The sequence below is a fragment of the Grus americana genome, chromosome 13 (genome assembly GCF_028858705.1).
Source record: "Grus americana isolate bGruAme1 chromosome 13, bGruAme1.mat, whole genome shotgun sequence".
NCBI lineage: Eukaryota > Metazoa > Chordata > Aves > Gruiformes > Gruidae > Grus > Grus americana.
The window spans coordinates 7,221,367-7,240,980 of record NC_072864.1 but is presented as its reverse complement, the minus strand read 5'-3'; the positions used below and the strand labels follow the sequence as shown (position 1 = coordinate 7,240,980).

Sequence of the window (19,614 nt, the reverse complement as noted above, 5' to 3'; positions counted from 1 at the left end):
GTTCCTTTCTCACACGTGCTAATTGCAGCCAGCTGCTAAATGGCTGGTCTTAGTGGTATCTGTAGGACACTACTTATTTAAAATTACAAAAAAAAAAAAGTGGAAAAAAGAGATACATGCTTATGCAATGAGAACCACAGTATTGCAATAATCATAGCCACTGCCTGGATGTGGCATACACTCTATAGGAATGCAAAAGAAATTAATTGAAAAATATCACAGATCAATTAGAAAAACTTTTAGTCAAAGTAAGGTTTCTCGATAAATACTCTGCAAGGAGAAAATCTAATGAACAACCCGTAAGGATTAACTCCTTGAGCCTATATTGCTCTCTGCACCTCAGCTAACCATTACTTTGTACTACATTAACATTATATATGTATTATACTATTCAGAAACTGTCATCAAGGCTCACATCCTGTTTAGGCGGACATAGTGCAAAAATCAGGCCTTCCAAATTCACTAAAAAATGTTTATTAATTTTGTTTCAAGCAGCTGTTTGAATTACCTTGCACATAGCATGCCTTAAACGTATTGCTGGTTTTGGAAGGAAGGAATTCAGGCTTCTCTTAATGTGTGCCTGAAAATTATCAATAGGTTATCTTTCTTTCAGGTGAAGGAGGCCATGCAGAGAATCCATGACCGAGGAAATATAGGAAAACTAATTCTGGATGTGGAGAAAGCACCCACTCCCCTGGTGAGTGCAAAGCACTACTTACATGATGTACAGTTGCATAAGTTAAAGCATGGTAGTGACTTTTGGAGACATGTCCCGTACGTTTTTTTAATGCTGTTTTCTTCTAAGTCCATAGCACCTAAATACAACTAATAATCATAATTTATGTAGTTAACCCAAAGTGAAATATAATTGTTACTCCTAGAGTGCCAGCAATTACTTTTCTGTACTGAATGGCTATCTGTGTCTGCAAGTCTTAGATTCTGTTAAAACTGCCACATTTATTTCTGTCCGTGTGATGGAAAACAAACATTTCACGTAATACAAAATTCCTGTATTAATAAGTGGAGTGAACAGAAAAAGACACAGTCAATATTACTTTAGCGTACAAACATAAAGTGCTTTCTGATTCCCATACAAAAGTTGGAGTATACCTTTGGTAGGAGTTTCTTTTTCTGTAGTAGATGAAGCACTATTTCTAAATACTTCCTTCTAGAAATGTTCTGAAGAAGATAGTTGTGATGGAGCTCTGGTCCACTGGATTTAGAGCACTTAACATGGTTCTGAAACATTACAGAGAGCAGTAGTAAATGAAAGTCAGGCTTATGCCTAAAAGTTCACCGATGATGTAGGAAAGAGCAGTAAAGAAGATAATGAAAAACTGACTTCAATCAATACTGATGTACGAAGTTTGCTTTCAGACCCGAGTTACCTCCTCTTTCAAAAGAACAGAAAAGAACCTGGAATTACAGCTAAGCTCTAACTCGCACTTACTCTAAAATTGCCGCCAAATCTCATACAAAATCACTGCAAGGAAAAGGAAGGCTTGAAACCTGAGATATGGAAACTGGGCATTATTTTGTAGCTGAATTGCATCTTAAAACTCTAAACAAGATCGATAAGACAACATTAATACACTTACTCCATCAGTTCTCTTGATACTGTATATTCACAGTAGTGATTGGTTAGAAAGTGAGAACAAATTTGATACACTGTCACGAAAGGGTGTTAATTCAAAAATATTGGTAACTTCTGACCATTGCTTTTCTCCATTAAAATCAAGTTGTGTTTCATGTTTTTATTTCCAGCAGAGGCTAGTAATCAAACAGGGAAGGTACAACGTCACTGCATTTCTCTTTAAAACGTAAATGGGTCCCTTGCTTAGTTGGTTTTGAAATAGTTACAAGCTAATACAAGAATTTTCTTGTGTCCTGAGAGAGGTAATGTTGGTGGATAACAGAATTGTCTTGCTAATCTATGCTGTTAAACACTACCACCTGTCCAGTAAACCAGACTCTTCTTGTGCCTCCAGAGACAAGTCAAACAACAAGGTGAAATACGGGAGACTCTTGCACCCTTACACAACTTGTAATAAATATTCCCATGTAAAAAGCTACAATGTGCTCCTTAAATGCTATCCTGAACTACAAATTTCTGCAATTGCCTGTACAGACATCTTCAATAAAATAGGGAAATGCAGTTTCTCCCCACTCTGTGTGACCAAAGATTTGCACTCTGTCATGGGTATATTCTCCTAGCACCTACATATCCACTGCTCTATAAAGTTTCATTTTTTGTTTAAATATAAAACAGTTGCTGAGTTTTCATGACACTACACCTCATGTGGGACCAGACCCTATCCATTAGCTGGCATTAAAGAATAGTGTTGCCTATTTCTGGAAAACAGATACAGAAGGAGTTGTAAACCAGAGGTCTCACACATTCTGTGAACTTCCTACACAGTTGTATTTCCTATCCAAGAGCCTTAATATCAGCTTGCTACAAGTGCATAGTCCACTTATGGAACTGTCCTACAAAGCAGCTTTCTGTACATAATTCAGCTGTAAGCCATGAGGGAACAGCTTACAATTTTAGCTGGAAGTGGCATAGTGCCAACAGAAGTTTTGCACAGACTGAATATTTATTTTCGTGTTGCAACCATGTCATCTTTCATTTTTAAAGTCACTTTATCAAATGAATCAAACTGAAATCAGAATGAATAAAAGAAAGGTGTTCTGATTTCCTTCCTCTTTCATCCTACAGATGGCCAACGACAGCACAGAGACAAGTGAGGCTGGAGAAGAGGAAGAAGACCATGAAGGGGACAATGAGAATAAAGAGCGCATGCCATTCATCCAGTAACAGCCAGAGGTGGTGGAAGCAGAAAGGTTGATGGAGAAGGGAACAAGATTGGGAAATCTATTCTGTGCATCAGTGAACAAATGCTGTAGTACAGTGTGTGTTGTATTTGTCTGCAGTCAGCTGAGCTATGAGCTGTTGATCATTGTTGTTTTGAACTCAAGTGCCATTCTCATCCAGTGCAGTATTATGACATTCCTGTGTAATACCCTATTTCCCTGTAGGAGTCCCATGGATTTTTCTGTTCCGTTTTAAAAGCCTTATTAACTTACTATGTAATTTTAGATGGGCATCTTTCTCATGCAAATTCCAACATTTTGCATAAGTTATTAGGGGGGTTTGGGCTATTTTTGCAAGTTGGAAACAGTAACAAAAAAAATTCCCCACTTGCTGTCTGGAAAATTCTAGTAACTGGAGGGAGGATTTTAAGTTTGTGGATTTTCAGTGTTAAAATAGTTTTCCTTTTATGAACCACAGATAAAAGTTGCAAAAAAGATGAGTTTTCATTTTCCTCAGTCATTCTGTATCATTTTATAAGCAATCCTATCTTGATTTTCAAAAATACCTCATTTAGAATTGTGGAATCTAAAATTGTGCACGAAATCATTAATTGAGAGACTTTGATTAGTATTGTATAACCACGTTAGTCATCAGCACCAGTAATTAAACACTTCGTTCAGAGTGCCAACTACAATGCTTTCCTGTTGACCTAAGCTATCACCCCATACATTACAGGCAAGGAAAAAGGTCCGTGAGCCATTCTTCTTAGACCCAGAACTTTAATTGCTTGTAGCAATTAGCATTGTTACTGACAGATCAACATCTTCTGCTAAGGACACATTGACTCATTGTGTCCAAAATCCAAACCAATTGTAAATCTCATTTTTAAATCGTATTGGTAAGGATCACTTATCAGTATGCGGAAAGAAATTTGTTGATGGAGTTTACTGCTCTGAAATCACTAATGTGTTGATCAACTGTCAGGCTGGAGCTGAACTCCTACAGAAGTTAACCCTGTTAAAAATGAGTTTTAGGCCTTAATCCCATCAGAAATTATGCACCGGGGTAACTTTGTCTAGCTCTGTTCCATACGTACAGTTACATTTGTAATCATTTGCAGGATCAAGTATTCAAAGACCAGCTAGTCTTATCTACCTCCCACTAGTGGAAACTATATCTAAACATGACAAAAGTAAATATTTTTTCCATGTCTTCACCTATCCAAGCAGCAGCCACTCAGGTCCTCAATTGTCTCATTAAAACAATTATTTTAAAATGACTGCAATTACCTACAGTAGAAATGCTAAAGGAATGTCAGAGACCTTGTATAATGATGTGTATCTTTGGATTAATGTATTTTTTTCAAAAGAAAGTATTTCCACAGGCATGGCTAGTTGTTCACCTAAATCTACAAGTATCCTGTAGTGATAGAAGTTAAAAATTAATATAGAAAAGTGGAGAGGGAGGGCTGCTCAGGCTTTACTCAGCAGGAAAGGACTTGTGGGTCTGGATGACTTTTATGTGTGGTTTTAGAAGATTCTCTCTTGGTTTTTTTTCCTGTTTGTTTCATTTTGCTGCCTGAGTATTAATGTCCATCTCTTTACACTGTACTCATGAAGTTGCTGTTCTAATACCAGATAATTGTGCAGAATGTTCATTCTGAAGGAGTTTCCCTTGGGTAAACAAATTCAAAAATAATGAGAAGAAATAACTGTGGAGAAAAAGGCAAAAAAAGCTTTTGAAACATTAATTGAACCAGAACTTCAGTTTTCTCTAGATGTTGATACAGAACTTCGCTATAGTTGATTTTCTTTTCAAACTGGACTTGCCTACACTTCCAGTGCTATATCAGGCCCAAATAGGGACTTTATCCACAGAAAAAATACGTATTCAGTGAGAGTTTTCCATGTATTGGGCTTGCCAATTGGGCTTTTAAGAAAGGCCATTAAGTTTTCACAACTCATAAGCTGACAATGGTAGGAAACATGCCCAATTTTGTTTTGCAGTTAGTGTAATGATGTTGTCCTGCAACAAACCTTAACATAACTAGGAATTTTGATTTGACGCCAAAGTGAGCAATATTGCTGGTGACCTTCGAGCTGGCAGTAAAGTGGCATTCTCAAGGCCTTAAATTAGTAGGGCAAGCAGAATAGCAAATCCGTTCTTCTGTTGTAAACCGTAGTATGGTTGGCTCTACAGTTAAATTACCCTTCAAGACAAAGAAAGATGGGTGGTCTTGGTCATGGCCACAGACACCACAGGGACAACAATCAAATGAAATGATTTTGGCTAGTTCTTTCCGGTTTTGTTAGCAAGGCAAAAATACTCTTCATGCTAATTCATACCAATTTTAGGGCCATTTTCTGATCAGCAGAGTATCAGGTAATTGCAGTGAGTACAAAGGAATACTTCTGAATCTACCTAAGTGCAACACAGATGAGTATTACCATCAGCAAGCTAAACTCTACTCTGTGTTTTACTGGTATTAATATGGCATATGTGAAGGTTACTACTGAAATTAATTGAAATTTTTCAGGCATCTGTTCTGGAAGCAGGATTTGTGCTAGCAGAATTTGGCCCATAAGCCCTAAGTACCTTTTAGAATACCACAAACAGTAGTATCGTGTCTGAAGTGGTTGAGGGCATGCTATACAAAATGAGGATGCAGGGACTTGTTAGTGACCAAGTCTTATTGTAGTAGAAATGAAGGTGCTTACTACTGACAGTGTTGTTTAAACAACTCTAAGACAATTGGATAGTTTCTTCAAGTGAAACAAATTATTTCTCAATTTGCCTTAAAGGAACTGTGAAAGCTTCTCTTTAACTTAAGCCTGATTGATTGAAGTAAACTGAAACACTGTTTAATTGTATTTGTTGCTTTAGAGCTTTTGTTATATTGTGCCTACAAAGCAAATTATGTTTACATAAAAATATAAATAAAATATTGAGCATAGCATTATCCTTGGCTTACGTGTTTTATTCTAATATTATGGTCAAATTAGGGAACTGACTTGGAATTGGTTAAGAGGAAAATCTGAGGTCTTTTTTTCCATTTTGGTCACTGAGGGATATACAAAGAAATTTGGGGGGTTTATGACAGAGTACATAGAGGTTATTAAAAATGGTTGAGTGTGTTACTTTACAGAACATTAACAATTTAGATATAAAATGTTGAATGTGGCAGTCTAAGAAATTCAAAACATTATATAAGCACCGTTCACAAAGTGTTCAGGGAAGCGTATTTTGATATGGGTAGAAACTAGTTTCCAGAATTTTAGCATTCAAATTGCACTGGGAGATGGATTGACACACAAGTCATCCTTAGAGAGACAGTTCTTTTCAGAAATGAAGATAATCCAAGGGAATAGTCTTAAAATAGGGTCCAAACCAGCACTGCCGAATTAGCTAATAGAAAGCAGGAGGACATGATTGTATCTAAAATCCCACTCTTCCTGGGTCTTGGTCTCAACTCAGGGCTGCAAGGAGGCTTACACCTTTTCTTTCAAAGAACTGATTATGGTTACCAGACCTTACAGGTCACCTCAGGTCAGTACTTGAGTACATGGTTTTAAAGGTCTCCCTGCATGAAAGGAAGAAATGGTTCAATTAACCAGTTTAATATCTAAACAAAGAGGAAGTGTTAGCTTTGGTTCATTCCAGTCATGCAGGATATGTTCTAAAGCCTGTAGTGTCCCTGGAAAATCTCACTTCAGTAGTTACTGCATCTCCTCTATAATCCAAAAGCTTATATGAACACTTGCTGATTGTGAAGAGCAGAGTAAATTTCTGCCCTCTGTTTTCAAGTCTTAATAAGCAAATAATGATCAGTGCATCCCTAATCACAGGGTCAGGATAAGGCTGAAAGCAAACAGCCATTGCCTTTTGCAAACTCTCTGTGATTACTAATAAAGCTCTACCTTTTACCAGCTTTCCCATCGGGCCACCTATATTCGACTGTCACACAAGCTAACACACGGAGGCTGCTACCAGGCGAGCAGGGATGCAGCAGGCTGCCTGTGTGGGGCATCTGGCCAGAAAAAATGCAAAAATCATCCTAGGCTACTGAGCATCCCTGGGTCTCACCTCATCCTCCATTTTGTGCTTCCCCTCTCATTTTCTGTGAGCTTAGTGATTAATCCTGGTTGGGTTTTGTCAGAAAAGGTTCTTCTACTGTGGCCATGATTGCCAGCACACAACACCCTTGAAACCTCCAGCTCCTACAGAACCCTGCAGGAGTTCCTCCCCCTGGCAGCACCTAAGTCTCGGTGTGAGCTGGTGTTTTGTTTCACTGCAGAAAGAGCCAAAACAATCAACATGCTACAACTGCTATCTGCATCAAGGCATCTTTTTTCTAAGTAATTTGTAACATCTAGACAAACATCCTAATGTTCTCCTTTGAGAGAACAGGTTAGAGAATAAATGCAAACGTAGCTTTATCTCCTCAGTCTGTGCTGTTGTGCTGATTGATTGTGCTCGGTTGATCCTAACTAAGCCATTCCTTTCATGCTTACCCGGCCTATCTGTGTCAGCTATCTCTGCAGCAAATGGCGTGGTTTTCTGAATGCTGCCTTGATCTTTGCTATTTCTAACAATGCTGTGTTGGGCATCACCTGTATGCTGTGCAGAAACTGGAAGGTGGTGTGAGAACAGTGCAGATGATGAAGAGTTAGTGGATGAGTGTATGAAAAGAAATGAATCATGTATGTCTGTTCAAGAGTAACAAGTGAGTAGAATTTGCAGCATGTTATCTGTTGATTGGTTTGTAGCCTGAAAGGGAGGCTGTGGGGTGGTTTGTTACAGATGTGGGGTTTAGTCACTGCCCAGGCTGTGGCACTGCTGTGTGGCAGCCTCTAAGGCTGTCTGGTCTTTGTTTGTTACCACATCACTGGGAACCTGACTCGCTTCAGGGAAACTGTTCAGTACTGAGTTAAGTTTAGCTGCCGTCTCTCTGTATGAAGCCATGCGTGTTTACCAGGCTGCAGAACAGCCCCGCAACACAGACCTGGGATGTAAATGGGCCAGCTGCACCATTGCTGCCTACCCTAGCCAGCCAGGCCTGCGCAAAGCTGAACAAGGGAAGGTTCAAAAGATGCTGTTTATTGTACAAAGGGGTGCCTGACACTGATGCTGCTGTTGCTGAAGTCAGTATTCTCCTTGGAGCTACTCTAACAGCCCCCTACCTCTCACCAGGTTTGATGTGGGGGTCCCAGCCCTTCTCTGCAGGGTTTCTAGAGTCCCTGCAATATTCAATAATCATCGTTGTTGTCTGCTAGCACTGCAGGAAAATTAATTTTTTATTTCCTGAAGAATACCGTGTCATGTCCACTTTCATCCCCCACAGAGAGTGACAAACGCCTACTGGACTTAACACAGGTGGATTGAACCTTTGCATATGGGAACCTTTCTTCTCTTCCATAGGCATTTTGGGGAAGATGAGAAAAAAGGGCCAGGAATAAGTATTGACAGCCTTGATGGGCCTGTCTCTTAAAAACTCAAACACCTGCCATCATAGAAGATCAGCTTTCATTTAGAAAGGAGCAGTCTTTATAGTTGTTGTAAAAGCTTTAAAACTGACTGAACTAAAACAACCTAAAAAGACAAAGGAAGACTTTAATCTTGCAGCTTGTGAACCCTCATGACGTTTAACGCTTGGTAAAGGAAAAACTGTTCTACTGTGAGGGCTGGGGAATAGGAGGTGAGCGCTTCTCTGGAGGCAGGTTTGCTTTTAGAGCTACAGCTGTGAAGTACTTGTGCCACCCATGGCCACAGCTCCTGCAAGCTGCCGTGCCCGCCAGGCACAGGGGCTCTCTGCCCGTCCCACGTCCCAGGCCCGGCTGCCATCAATCAGCCTCCTGCTACCTGCAGCCCTGCTGGAAGCTGCTCTGCCTCTGCAACTGCCAGCACTGGAAATGTGCTACGTTCTGCCAGACATTAGCTGTGTCCCTGCCAAACATCATTTTCCTGATAAGCTGCAGGTTCCAGTACAAATCATTTTGTGCTCTTCTGCTGGGTAATCTTTGTAAATACATTTCCCACATGGAGAGATGTGTTTCACTATATAGTGCAGCAGTAAATGATGCAGCATCTCAGCTGCCCTAGAAGAAGAGAGCGAGACGGCAGACATGCTAGATGCATTATTTATGATAAGGATTTCTGTACTTTCCCTGAAATGGCTAGCCCTTAGGCTGGCAAGGTGATAAGCTAATAACCAAACAGCATTGGTAAAGGCTGGTGGGTGAAGTTAGCTGAATGGTGACTGGGGTGTCTTCTGGTCATACAGGCATTGTGTGGCCTGGAGGATGTGTCAGATCAGTGATGTTTTCCAGAGGCTTCTAGGACAAAACATTTCTTTTGTTGCTAACACAGAAAATAGATAAGTGAAGTATTTTTCTTTTCTAAGTCAGTTTGCTTTGGCAGATTATTGTTCTGTTTCTCTGCTGGTTTTTTTTTTTTTCCCCTTCTAGTGTCTGCATTTTATATTAGGAATATTTTCCCACTGTAAAAAAAAATAAAATCAAACCAAGTCTCCTGTGACTTGCCAAGTATCTCATTGGTCCCATAAAAGCATCCCTTTGAGTTCCTGGACCATTTCTATTGTAGACAGGAAAAATGAAATTGATTTGTCCAATGCCATATTATTGCCATTTGGTTTGAGGACTTAAGGTTCTCTGGCATTTAATTCTCCACTTACTGAAGGAATCCTGATTAAACTTAGCAGCTAAGCTGGAAATTTTGTCTCTCCATGGCTGAAAGCTGTCTCTCAAATCATACCTGCTCCAAAGCAAAGGAGATGCACAGAACCTTACGCTGAACGCCCTCAGCACCCTGTCAGCAAAACCCCATAGAAATGAATGCAGCTGAGAGACAAGTCTAAATTTTCCTTGCTTTCTCATCAAATACAATAGCTTAGAACCTGAACCAACACTGAGCATGGCTGTTATAAGCATTTTGTACTATTTTCTTCATCATTCTCTCCACGTATATCTGAGTAATTGCCTCTGGTAGGGCATCCCAGGGAAAGGAGCAACCCAGATCCCTGAACCCAGCCTTTTCCAACAAGCGGTGCCTGGATTCAGACGAGACAGCAGATTCTGCTGTTCTGGCTCATCCTTACCTCATGAATGGAACTGGCTGGCTCCATCCGAGGATCAGATGGGAAATGGTGTTGCATACTGGGCTGTAAAAATGAGTGCCATAATAAAGTCTGATTGACAAGTGATGTTGGACCTGCACATCAGTGGTGTGTTTATGCAGCGCATCATTAGAGAGAGGCAGTGCTCAGACACTCAGCATAGGCACGCGACAGATTTGCAGAAGGAATTGTCTTTAAGGTCTCACCTGAATGATCAATCTGCAACCTCTCATCTAAACATATTAGATGCCATTGGCTGTGCTGCGTGACACTTGCTCTAACCAGTTCTCACAGTTCACATATTAAATGTTTGCCTCATTTCAATATTGTATTTCTAACAGCACATTCCCTGGCACTGTAGGTTAATTTAATAAAGCATACATAATATAATTCATAAGAGATTTTTGATCTGTGTTTTGTTCAACATGTCAGCGACGTATAAAGTTATTACACAGTGTTCTGTTTGCTAATCATCAAGCAAAACAGGATAATAAAAGGATAATTGTTGCAAGCTTCCTTCCTTATTTCCATTAAGATGGTAAATTCAACTCAAACTGGAATCTCACAGGAGTTTTACCACAGGCTTTGACAGGGACACCATCAAGCTGATTGGTCCTCTAAATGAACCTAGTCATAGCTGCAGTATTAAAAATTCAGGGAGTAATATTTATTTCCATGTCATAACTTTTCTAGTGGGGGAAAAAACCCCCAACAAACCAGGATTTTTTTTTTTTTTAAATCCTTGCTCAATTCTCCATATTAAAATATGTTATATGCATTGCCAAACCTAGTTATCTTTCTTGAGGATGCAGTATTGGTTTATACTGGTTTTATGGAGCCACTGGAGCAAGTAATTGAAGTACAAAACGGAAAATCCTCACATAGAAAATACAGCTGCTCCTCTGCATTTGCAGCCGTGCTGCTTCTAACGCTCCAGGGGACCCGCAGCCCTCTGCTCTACCAGAGGCAGCATGCAAAGGCCAGCCAGGCTCCTGCATCAAGTGCCAGGTTGTAGAAGCAGCTTGGATATGTAAAGCAAGCACTTGTCTGACAGGTCCTGCATTGAGAGATGAATTTGTTAGCCTTTCTTTAGAACAGCTGTTTTGTTTCCTGGTCACGTAAGATCCCTTGCAAAGGGTCTGCCCTGATAGAGATCATTCATCGCTTGCAACCTGGGGAGCACCTACATCAGGCAGCAGCGTGCAGTGCCAAGTTCCTCAAACTAAGGGAGACCCAAGCTGTTAAGTCTACGCAGCAGCATGTAGCTCTGCGCAAACCTGCCAGCTCATATCTGGAAGCAGTCTTGCCATCTCAGCAGGCTGGACTAGCTCAGATCTAGTGCTGCACAAATGTTATTGGCTTGCTTTTTGACCTGGCACCACTTTTCCTCTGTGTGGGGAGATGGTCCCGGACTGTTTTGCCATTAATTTTCAGAGAAGGAACAAAGGCTGTTGGCCTTACGCAGGCAAAACTCTGTTGCCTTTAGTAAGAATTTAACTCACAGGAACTTCCCCTTCCCCATTTCTGCGGGCTGAGAGCCTTCAAGAAACGTGCAAGTCTGTTGAGCAAGGGAGAGCACAGGGATTGATAAAGCCATAAAATAGCAGCACTCTCCACTATCTGATTGCCCAGTGAGAGGGGAGGAACCATGGCACATGGCTGCCAGCTGAGCCTGTGCTTGCCAGCACTGCACTGCAGCTATGCACAGCTGCCAGTGCTGCAAGAGGAGAGGCACGGAGCAAGGTAAAGCAGGCAGGTCCATGTCAGCTGCAGGCCTCCACGTCAGCAGGGCACCTGGCTCTGCAGGGAGGGGTCTGAGAACTGCAAAGATTTGTCCTGTGGCTGGAGAGGCACTGAGAATGAACTCGGGCAGTCAACGTCAAATCCAGGCAAACCTAACCTGTTCATTCTCCCACTGCAATGAAGTGGCGTCAAACACATATGATCCTGAGATTCAAAGATTTTTAGAAAAATAATCAGCCAATTCAATTAGTCAGATGTCCATGTAACCTGTGAAATCATGTCCTCTTTTTATATAGAGCTGATTTAATCTGGGCAGAGCCCATAGAATTATTTTAGGAAAGAATATTGACAAATCCAGTACAAATGATCTCCCATTCCTTCTGAAACCCCAACTGTACAAACGTGTTTGACCTGATGGGTGTCTGTCTGCGACTGCTCTTCCTACAGTAATGAAGCATCTAGAAACTGTATAAACAAACAGCCTGATTCTCTACTGGGAAACACTGGTGTAAGGCCATACAACAAAACAGATTTACCCTGCGTATGAAGCAGCAAAGGAAAGCCTGGTCTTTGCTCTTTTACTTTGATGGATAAGCAATATAAAATCAGAGCTCTCCTAATCATTCCTAGGGTACTTAAGACATCTGCTGGAAACAAGAATAAACTGCAGTAAGAATGTACGTGACAGAATGAATAATGAAATAATGAAAAATTCTGTGAAGTTTACATTTACACAGTGTCTAAATTAGTTGGCAAATGCCAGAATATTTTCCACTTTAAAGTACTATTTGAAAATGCTTGAATAAATAGCCTGGTTATTCCTGCTGTTCTAGTTGCCACTGAGGAATCAAATTTAAGTCTGAAAAAGCTTCAACTCTGAATGCAGTCTTTGAACTCCCTTCTTCCCTGATGTGTAAGGTCACGCAACAGACATACATGCACAACATGTAGCATCATGTGCTGGGAGGAAGCCCTGACACTAAAGTACACGCCAGGTTTCAGGCTTTGGATGGATGTGAGCATCAGCTGCCTTTGCAGTTGGATACAGGGGAATCACACAATCTCTTTCCCCCTTTACTTACAAATCTTGCTTACAAATGTCTTGTTTGCAAATAATAATGTGACTCCGAGTCCTCTTTAAAGAGCTTCCCAGAACATTGTATATTTTGTCAGGGTGTGTGGCCCTGCCACTTGCACGTCCTCAGCTGCTTAAGCCCACACTATAAACCCACAGCTCAGGTTCTCTGGTGGCACTTGCCTTGTGGGGTCATGGTGCAGGGAGAGGATGCAGCACCAATTTGGAAATACATGGGAGATGGACAATGATCTGGGAGTATGACATGAGGTTCACAGATAGCCCAAGCAGCGTGCAGAGAGACATGCTTGTCTTACGGCATCCCCCAACTCTACCAGAGGAATTTTGTTTTTCAGGAAGAAAAGAAGATGAGGAGAAGTGGGGATTCGTATCCCCCTTTTCATGACCAACAGCCCCTTTTAGCTTGTTATAATGCTATAACATGAATTCCTTCAGTTCTCAGTCCCAAAGAATGCCATGCCTGGACCTATAACTCCTGCTTCTGAAATCTCCCTAAACTGCAGATGAGTGCATTTGCTCAAGTATAACTGCAGCTACCTTCTTGCTGATCCCTTCAGCTTTTCCATTAAAAACTCTGGGGTTCTCCCAAACACGTGGTGCAGGAGCTGGAACATCCCACAGTTTCTGAAACAGACTGATTCTCCTCCATAAATATTGCCAGTATCTCAACCAGAGTTTATCTGCGTAGACAGCGTGGACAGTGCAGTGAGTGTGTTTTATATAGGCGTTAACAAGCTGGCTTTATACTAGATAGCTTGAGTGCTACAGAACACATCCGAAAAGATAGGTAAATATGTGGTTTGCTAGTTTGCACTGGAGGCCATGCTACTCTGGCTACAATACCCACCCAAGAGACATACTAAGATTTCAAATCCTTAAAGACAGCAGCTAACAGGAAAGGCAGATGCTGTACCACCTCATCATGGTTTTTCCTGCCCAAGCTACAATTCAGCAGGGAAAAGTAACCAAGACTTTGAAAAAACCCTCACGGTGTGTTGTAATCGGGAAAATTTTAGGGACAGCGTTTGAAATGACATCTAATACAGTAACAGCATATAACTCATCTGTGTATCATCAAAACACAGCCTTAAGGGTAGGAGAGCTACCGATGGGAGGGAACGTTATGCTGTTGACCTTTCACAAGAGGGCAGCATTCCCAGAAACGACTGTTACTCTCAATAGACATACTGGGCTGTTAAGAGAAAATTGCACTGATAGAGGTAATTTTTGTTCTTCCACCCTCAGCATCCAGCAGGCGACGTGTGATTTGCACTTTTATCCCACCCCGGGGTCAGGGACATGCATGATGTGTGGTGACAGGGCTTGCTAAGGTAGGAGCTAGGCACTGCCCCCGACTGCCCCTTTCCCAGCCTCCAGCAAGGCAGGATCACTTCCCACTTCTCACTGCTTGAGTTTGCTTTCAGAGACAAGCAGACATCTCCCCAGCATTTACATTTAAATGCCGTGGTTTGGCGTCTTGCCTTGAGCCAGGCTGGCAGCTCGCAGCTGAAGCATCTCCTTGTTAGTGGGCAGTCACACCAGCTGGGTGGGAGCAGCAGCACCAGGAGTGTCTCAGAGCATGTCTGTAGAAAGGCCATGGCACAGGACTTGGGGACCTCAAAGGTCATATGGCCATACATCAAGTAGGAACTCAAGTTTCTGGGTTGGCAAAGCAGAAGGCCTCAGCTTTGGAGTAGAACCTTTGAGCCCTCAGTGAAATGCAGCCACAAGGAAGACATGATCACACTCCTGAGGAGGTTTGATTTTCCATCTGGTATAGGAAAATCCTACAAACATCTACACAAGCCAAAACGTAATCCTTGCTCTGGCCAGCCCTACTGGCAGTACGCAAAGCTGTGCTGTTGGTAACCTGCTATGAACCTGTGAATGTGCAGCTCAGTCTGTCTGGAGGGACTCTGGACAAATCAAGGCTTTGTCCAAATCGTTTTGTCTGGCGCATGGAAGGATGAGCAGAACCTATTAAGGTCATGTTAATGTGAAATTGGAAAACCTCATATTAGGGAGACTGTGATGATCAAAAATAAAATATTTAAAGGGAGAAGTTAAATGCTCAAGATGTTTTTAGATCATTTCCAGGAAGGAAAAAAGGCAGCACACATTACAGGAGAAAAATTAGCACAACAGGTAATTTGTGTTTACAAAAGAGAAAGAGACACACTCTCACACACATCCCAAGGGCTAAACAAGCTGAGCTGCTGCCAGTAATTCCCAACATGAAAACTTTGCCAAGTCCACAGGAGGAGCATTTTAAAAGATCCCATTCAACTCTTCTATTTGCACCTGGACTGCAAAGAAACAGCTTTAAATTTTCTCCTAAAGTCCCTTACCTTTGGAGATGATACAGAGTCAGCTGATCTGTTAAAAAAGTCTGTTTTGAGGGGAATTATGGTTTGCTCTCTTTGCACACTTCACATAGCCATCAAAACATTTATCTCTAAATAAATAGCTATTTCTTTGGGGTCCTTCCTGCCTAAAGAAATAGGCAATGACTGTCAGCAAAACACTCGGCACCTACTTATTTTTGCAGCTAAAGGCCTGAAGTAAAAAGGATTTGGCAACTGTGCCATTCCTTTGAGATATCTGAACCCTGTAAGAAGGCAACTTCATAGGTGCAGAGCGGCATTGGATAGGTAACAAAAAAAAAAAAAGAGTGCAATGGCTTTGCTAACATTGCTTCATGTAGATTTGGTGAATCTCTTCTGACTTTGATAATCAGTAGTTTCTCAGCTTTACAACCTATAATCTATATTCACTGCCATTACAAGAGAATGAAAGGAGTACAGGTGAGATAGTTTGGTCACATAGAGAAGATAATGATATTTGCCTTAAATGTGTATGATAGAGGTCAGACAAGTCTTTCTGCTGCCTCTTGCAAATTGTTTACCCTCCTCTCTGCTTGCTAAGACCCAGCTGTGAAATGCTTTTGTGACAAAGACCCCAAGTAAGAGGTACAAAAAGCACTTATTCCAGAAGCTCAAAATACTGCCCTGATTCATCTTTTGGTACACATACATTATTTATATCTCAAATTTCTTTTTTTTTTTTTAAGCTTGTATTTACAACATAGTAAGTGAAAAGCACCAGATCTATAGGTAGTAACAGCTAGGTTTGGAACTGAAAAATATCACCTTGAGAAAGAGGCCTAATTCTTGATCAATCCCATTATCAGTGCCACAGTGCCAAGGTGAGGCATGCATTTGAGATAACAGCATCACATATCTAAAGATGACATGAATGCCCTCATTTCAACGCTCAGTGACCTTCAGTGCAGGTCACTGGTGGGCAGCCTGGTTTTGCATAAACCTGGAACCTCCTTTAATTCTAATAGATCACTTGTAGCCAGAAAATTTCCACTTGATCTGATTGCAAAAACCCAAAATATCATTAATAAGTTTCACAGTACCTCACATAGCATAAGGTTAGCCCTTCCCTTTTCTAAACATACCATTTGTACAAATTTCCCCAAAATAACTTTGGTGTTGGGATGTCAGCCATAATCCTGCCTCATACCTGGCTGGACTGAGATCAAATCCTTAAGACTTTGCAAGACTTTTCAAGGCCAAAGAAACCAAACACACAGTGATTTTCCAAGCACGACATAATCCGTGACTAGCAGAATTTGCAAAATTTGTTACATTTAATTGAAACAAATGAAAATCAACCAATGGATCCCATTTACCACTGCAGACAGTCATGCCAACTGATGCATGGGAGCTGATAAACCTTTTACTAATCTTTCTGTTATCTACTTTTGTTGGCTATACTGGGTCTTCAGATTGCCCCATTTGAAATTCCTTAGCCTGTCAACAACTCTCATCAGCTTTCATTTTCTCTTTATACTCTGAGTAGAAGGGGCAGTTACCCACATACAAACTTTTTTTCCAAATCCTATGCTGAGCTGAATTTTCCACAACTGAAACACTGTGAAAACCCCCCACTTTGCTATGATTTCAGTAGCAGATACAGCCCATCGGTTTCCCATCTGGTCAAACAGGCCACAACACAATTAGCTCTGAAGCATGGAGGGGACTGTAGATCTCAGTAAAACATAGCTAGTCTACTAGCAATATGTGAGCAGTTCACTTCTCAACAGACTGAAGCATTAATTCTCTTTAAAGATATTTTTTACAAGCAGTGTTTTATTCGTAGTGCTACTACCTCAGGAGATAAGTAAAGGACATGATCTCCCTACATAGGATCTTACTCCACACAACAGGAAATGGCTTCTGCAGTCAGACCTATTTCAGGATCTGAGCCCAGCATCCAGTCCTCATCTCACACCGACTTCTCATACTCTGTGCCCAATTGCATGTTCTTTCCACAAACCCAGTGATGGCTGAGAATGGAGAGGAAAAAACAACTGTATGAAGAGTTTTTCTGAGCCAGTTTACAGGAGCATATAAAGGTAGAACTGTCTCGGAGGGGAATAGACTTTTTACCTTGAAGAGCCTCTGTGGAGAAATTGAAATAAACCTTTTACCAAAGGATGCTTATGCTCTGAATGGTTCAGTTGTCTGAAAGCAAACTGAATGAGGTGGGGAGACCGGAGCCATAAAACCAGGTGCCTGCGCAGTACAGCAGCTATGGCTTTTGCTAGATGCTTCTTATCAAACAAAGCACTTCAAGAGTGATTTGAAGAAAACTAAGCCCTTCAAGAGAAACTGCAATTTTGTCTGCATGCAGAAGTTCTACTGTACTGGTGTAAATAAAACCTTGTGATCCCATCCTAGTCTGCATGCAGCTGTAAAGGTACGAGACTGACTATACTTGTATAGCACATTCTGATACAGAAAGAGGAATAATTTGTCCCAGGAAAAATTACACCTATACATAGGTGTATAGGGATCTATTATCACTCTCTGGGCTGTATTATATTACTATAACGATGCTAGCAAAAGAAAAATTACAACTCTAAATGATATTGTAATGCTGGTTTCAAGACCATACACAGACCAGGTACTCACTTCAGTGAGGCTCTGGGCCTCCTATGTGGTTCCATTTCCTGCTTCCTCACAGTAGTACTGGGAGTTTGTGTCTTCTCAGCAACATATTTTGACTTTTCTCTGACTCTCCTGCCCACACACGCTATACAAGAAGTTAAACTTGCTTCCTCAGTTGCTATAGATTAGTTATATGTGTGAAACCTATTTCTCAGGTACTCTAGACAAATTCTAGACAAACAAGCCCCTACAACCTTGTGGCCTCTCACAGCAGCTGCAAGGACATCTTTGTGATGCAGGTTTTAGGAGTTAAGTCCAGCTAAGCTACTTGCAGACTGGTAAAATGCTGAAAGAGACTACTGAGCAAGGGGGATGAAGCTTTCAAAACAGAGTTTCAGTTTGTTTTAGAAGGACATAACATGGAATACTCCAAAAAGCACAGGTTTTTACTTAGGCTCTTGGCCAAGAACTCTCAGAATACCAAATCTGTGTTTTCTTTATACCTCCATTTCTAGTGAGCTGTGTGCTTGCCTCAGTAGAGTACAAATCTTTTTCTGTCAGACTCATTTCACAGAAAGAAAAAAAAGCCTGTGTTAGAAAACTCAAATTCCTAGCAGCAGTAACAAATACATTCTGGTACTGAGTCCTTAAACGCACACACACTAAAAATGCTTACTGACCCCAGCTGCTGGTCCTGCCTCTCTCTGAGCCTGTAGGACAGCTAAGCTCCACATGAAACAACTCCAGGGGTTTACATCTCCCTTACTGAAGTAACCCAAAATTAGCATTAGTTTAAAATGTCAGGCTACAAGCTGCAGTGGTTCAGCATCAGCTTCATGTGCAATTCCACAATCTCTGAGGTGGGACAAAGTGAAAAACTAACTGGAGGCGGTTATTGATTCAGCTGTCTGCCCTTAATTAACTTACGGATGCCCCAATATTACTGGGATAAAATATGGATCAACTCTGAACCTAGGGTTAGTTCTAAATGACAGACTAAATCTTGAACTAGACCCTTGCAAAGCTCCCTGTTTTCCTCTCTGACAGCTTGCATTTCAGTTTCTGGTGTGCTGGTTGGAATGACAGCCTTTCCACATTTAACTGTGTACTGAAATGTGCAGCTGTGTGAGTGATTTGTTAGACAGTCCTGGGTGGGTGGGACCCTGTAATAACCATCTCCGGTGCGCTATGCTCCATGATAGCACTGAGGACTTAGCATTATTGATCCAGAGGTTTTCCTACACAATGAAACATACTTCAATATTTTGAGGCAGGACCACAGAAGCCAAGTTTTATCATATCAGGATGCATTTATGAAAAGTTTATTAACTAATGATTAATAGATGCTTACTAGTTATAGATTATTAGAATACAGCTTATTATTTAACGATATCCAAACCAGATGGTTTAGGTGTGTTTTACATTATAAGTACTTAAGTTCTTTTAGACTGTATGTGGGGTTGGAAAAAGCCAGTATGCATTCATGTAGTATAACAGCATGTCCCTAAAGCTCAACTTTCATTTAATAAACTAAGAAGTCTCCTGCCGTTACAGTTCTGAAAAAAATCTAGCAATGTAACCAAGACAGAGATGGCAAAGAGAAGTCTGGAGCAACAGCTCTGAGGGGCACGAACTGCACCAGCCAGCACCCCATCACCCAATGATGACTTCAGTGTCAACATTTCCAACAAACTCTCTCTTACTGGGGGAAGAAAAAAAAAAAAGTGTGATTGATGGGCAGATTATTGTGGCAATTTCATTTGTCCACAAAAATCAGTGAGAGGTTCTACTGCTTATAGCAATCCCAGTTAAAAGGCAGCCCCACAAAACTCAGAGCCCAAGGACGAATAAAAGATCCAAATGCCGA

At 41.1% G+C, this 19,614-nt stretch overlaps 1 protein-coding gene across 1 annotated transcript in view; it reads left to right on the top strand.

Annotated features, from left to right (window-relative positions):
* Positions 1-5,774, top strand: part of VAT1L (vesicle amine transport 1 like) — a 61,698-nt gene extending 55,924 nt beyond the window's left edge. The window contains exons 8-9 of the mRNA XM_054840960.1: positions 614-697; positions 2,720-5,774. Of these exons, the coding sequence (XP_054696935.1) occupies positions 614-697; positions 2,720-2,818 (183 nt within the window). The 3' untranslated portion in view covers positions 2,819-5,774. The remainder of the gene's footprint in view (positions 1-613; positions 698-2,719) is intronic.
* Positions 5,775-19,614: the final 13,840 nt, after the last annotated feature.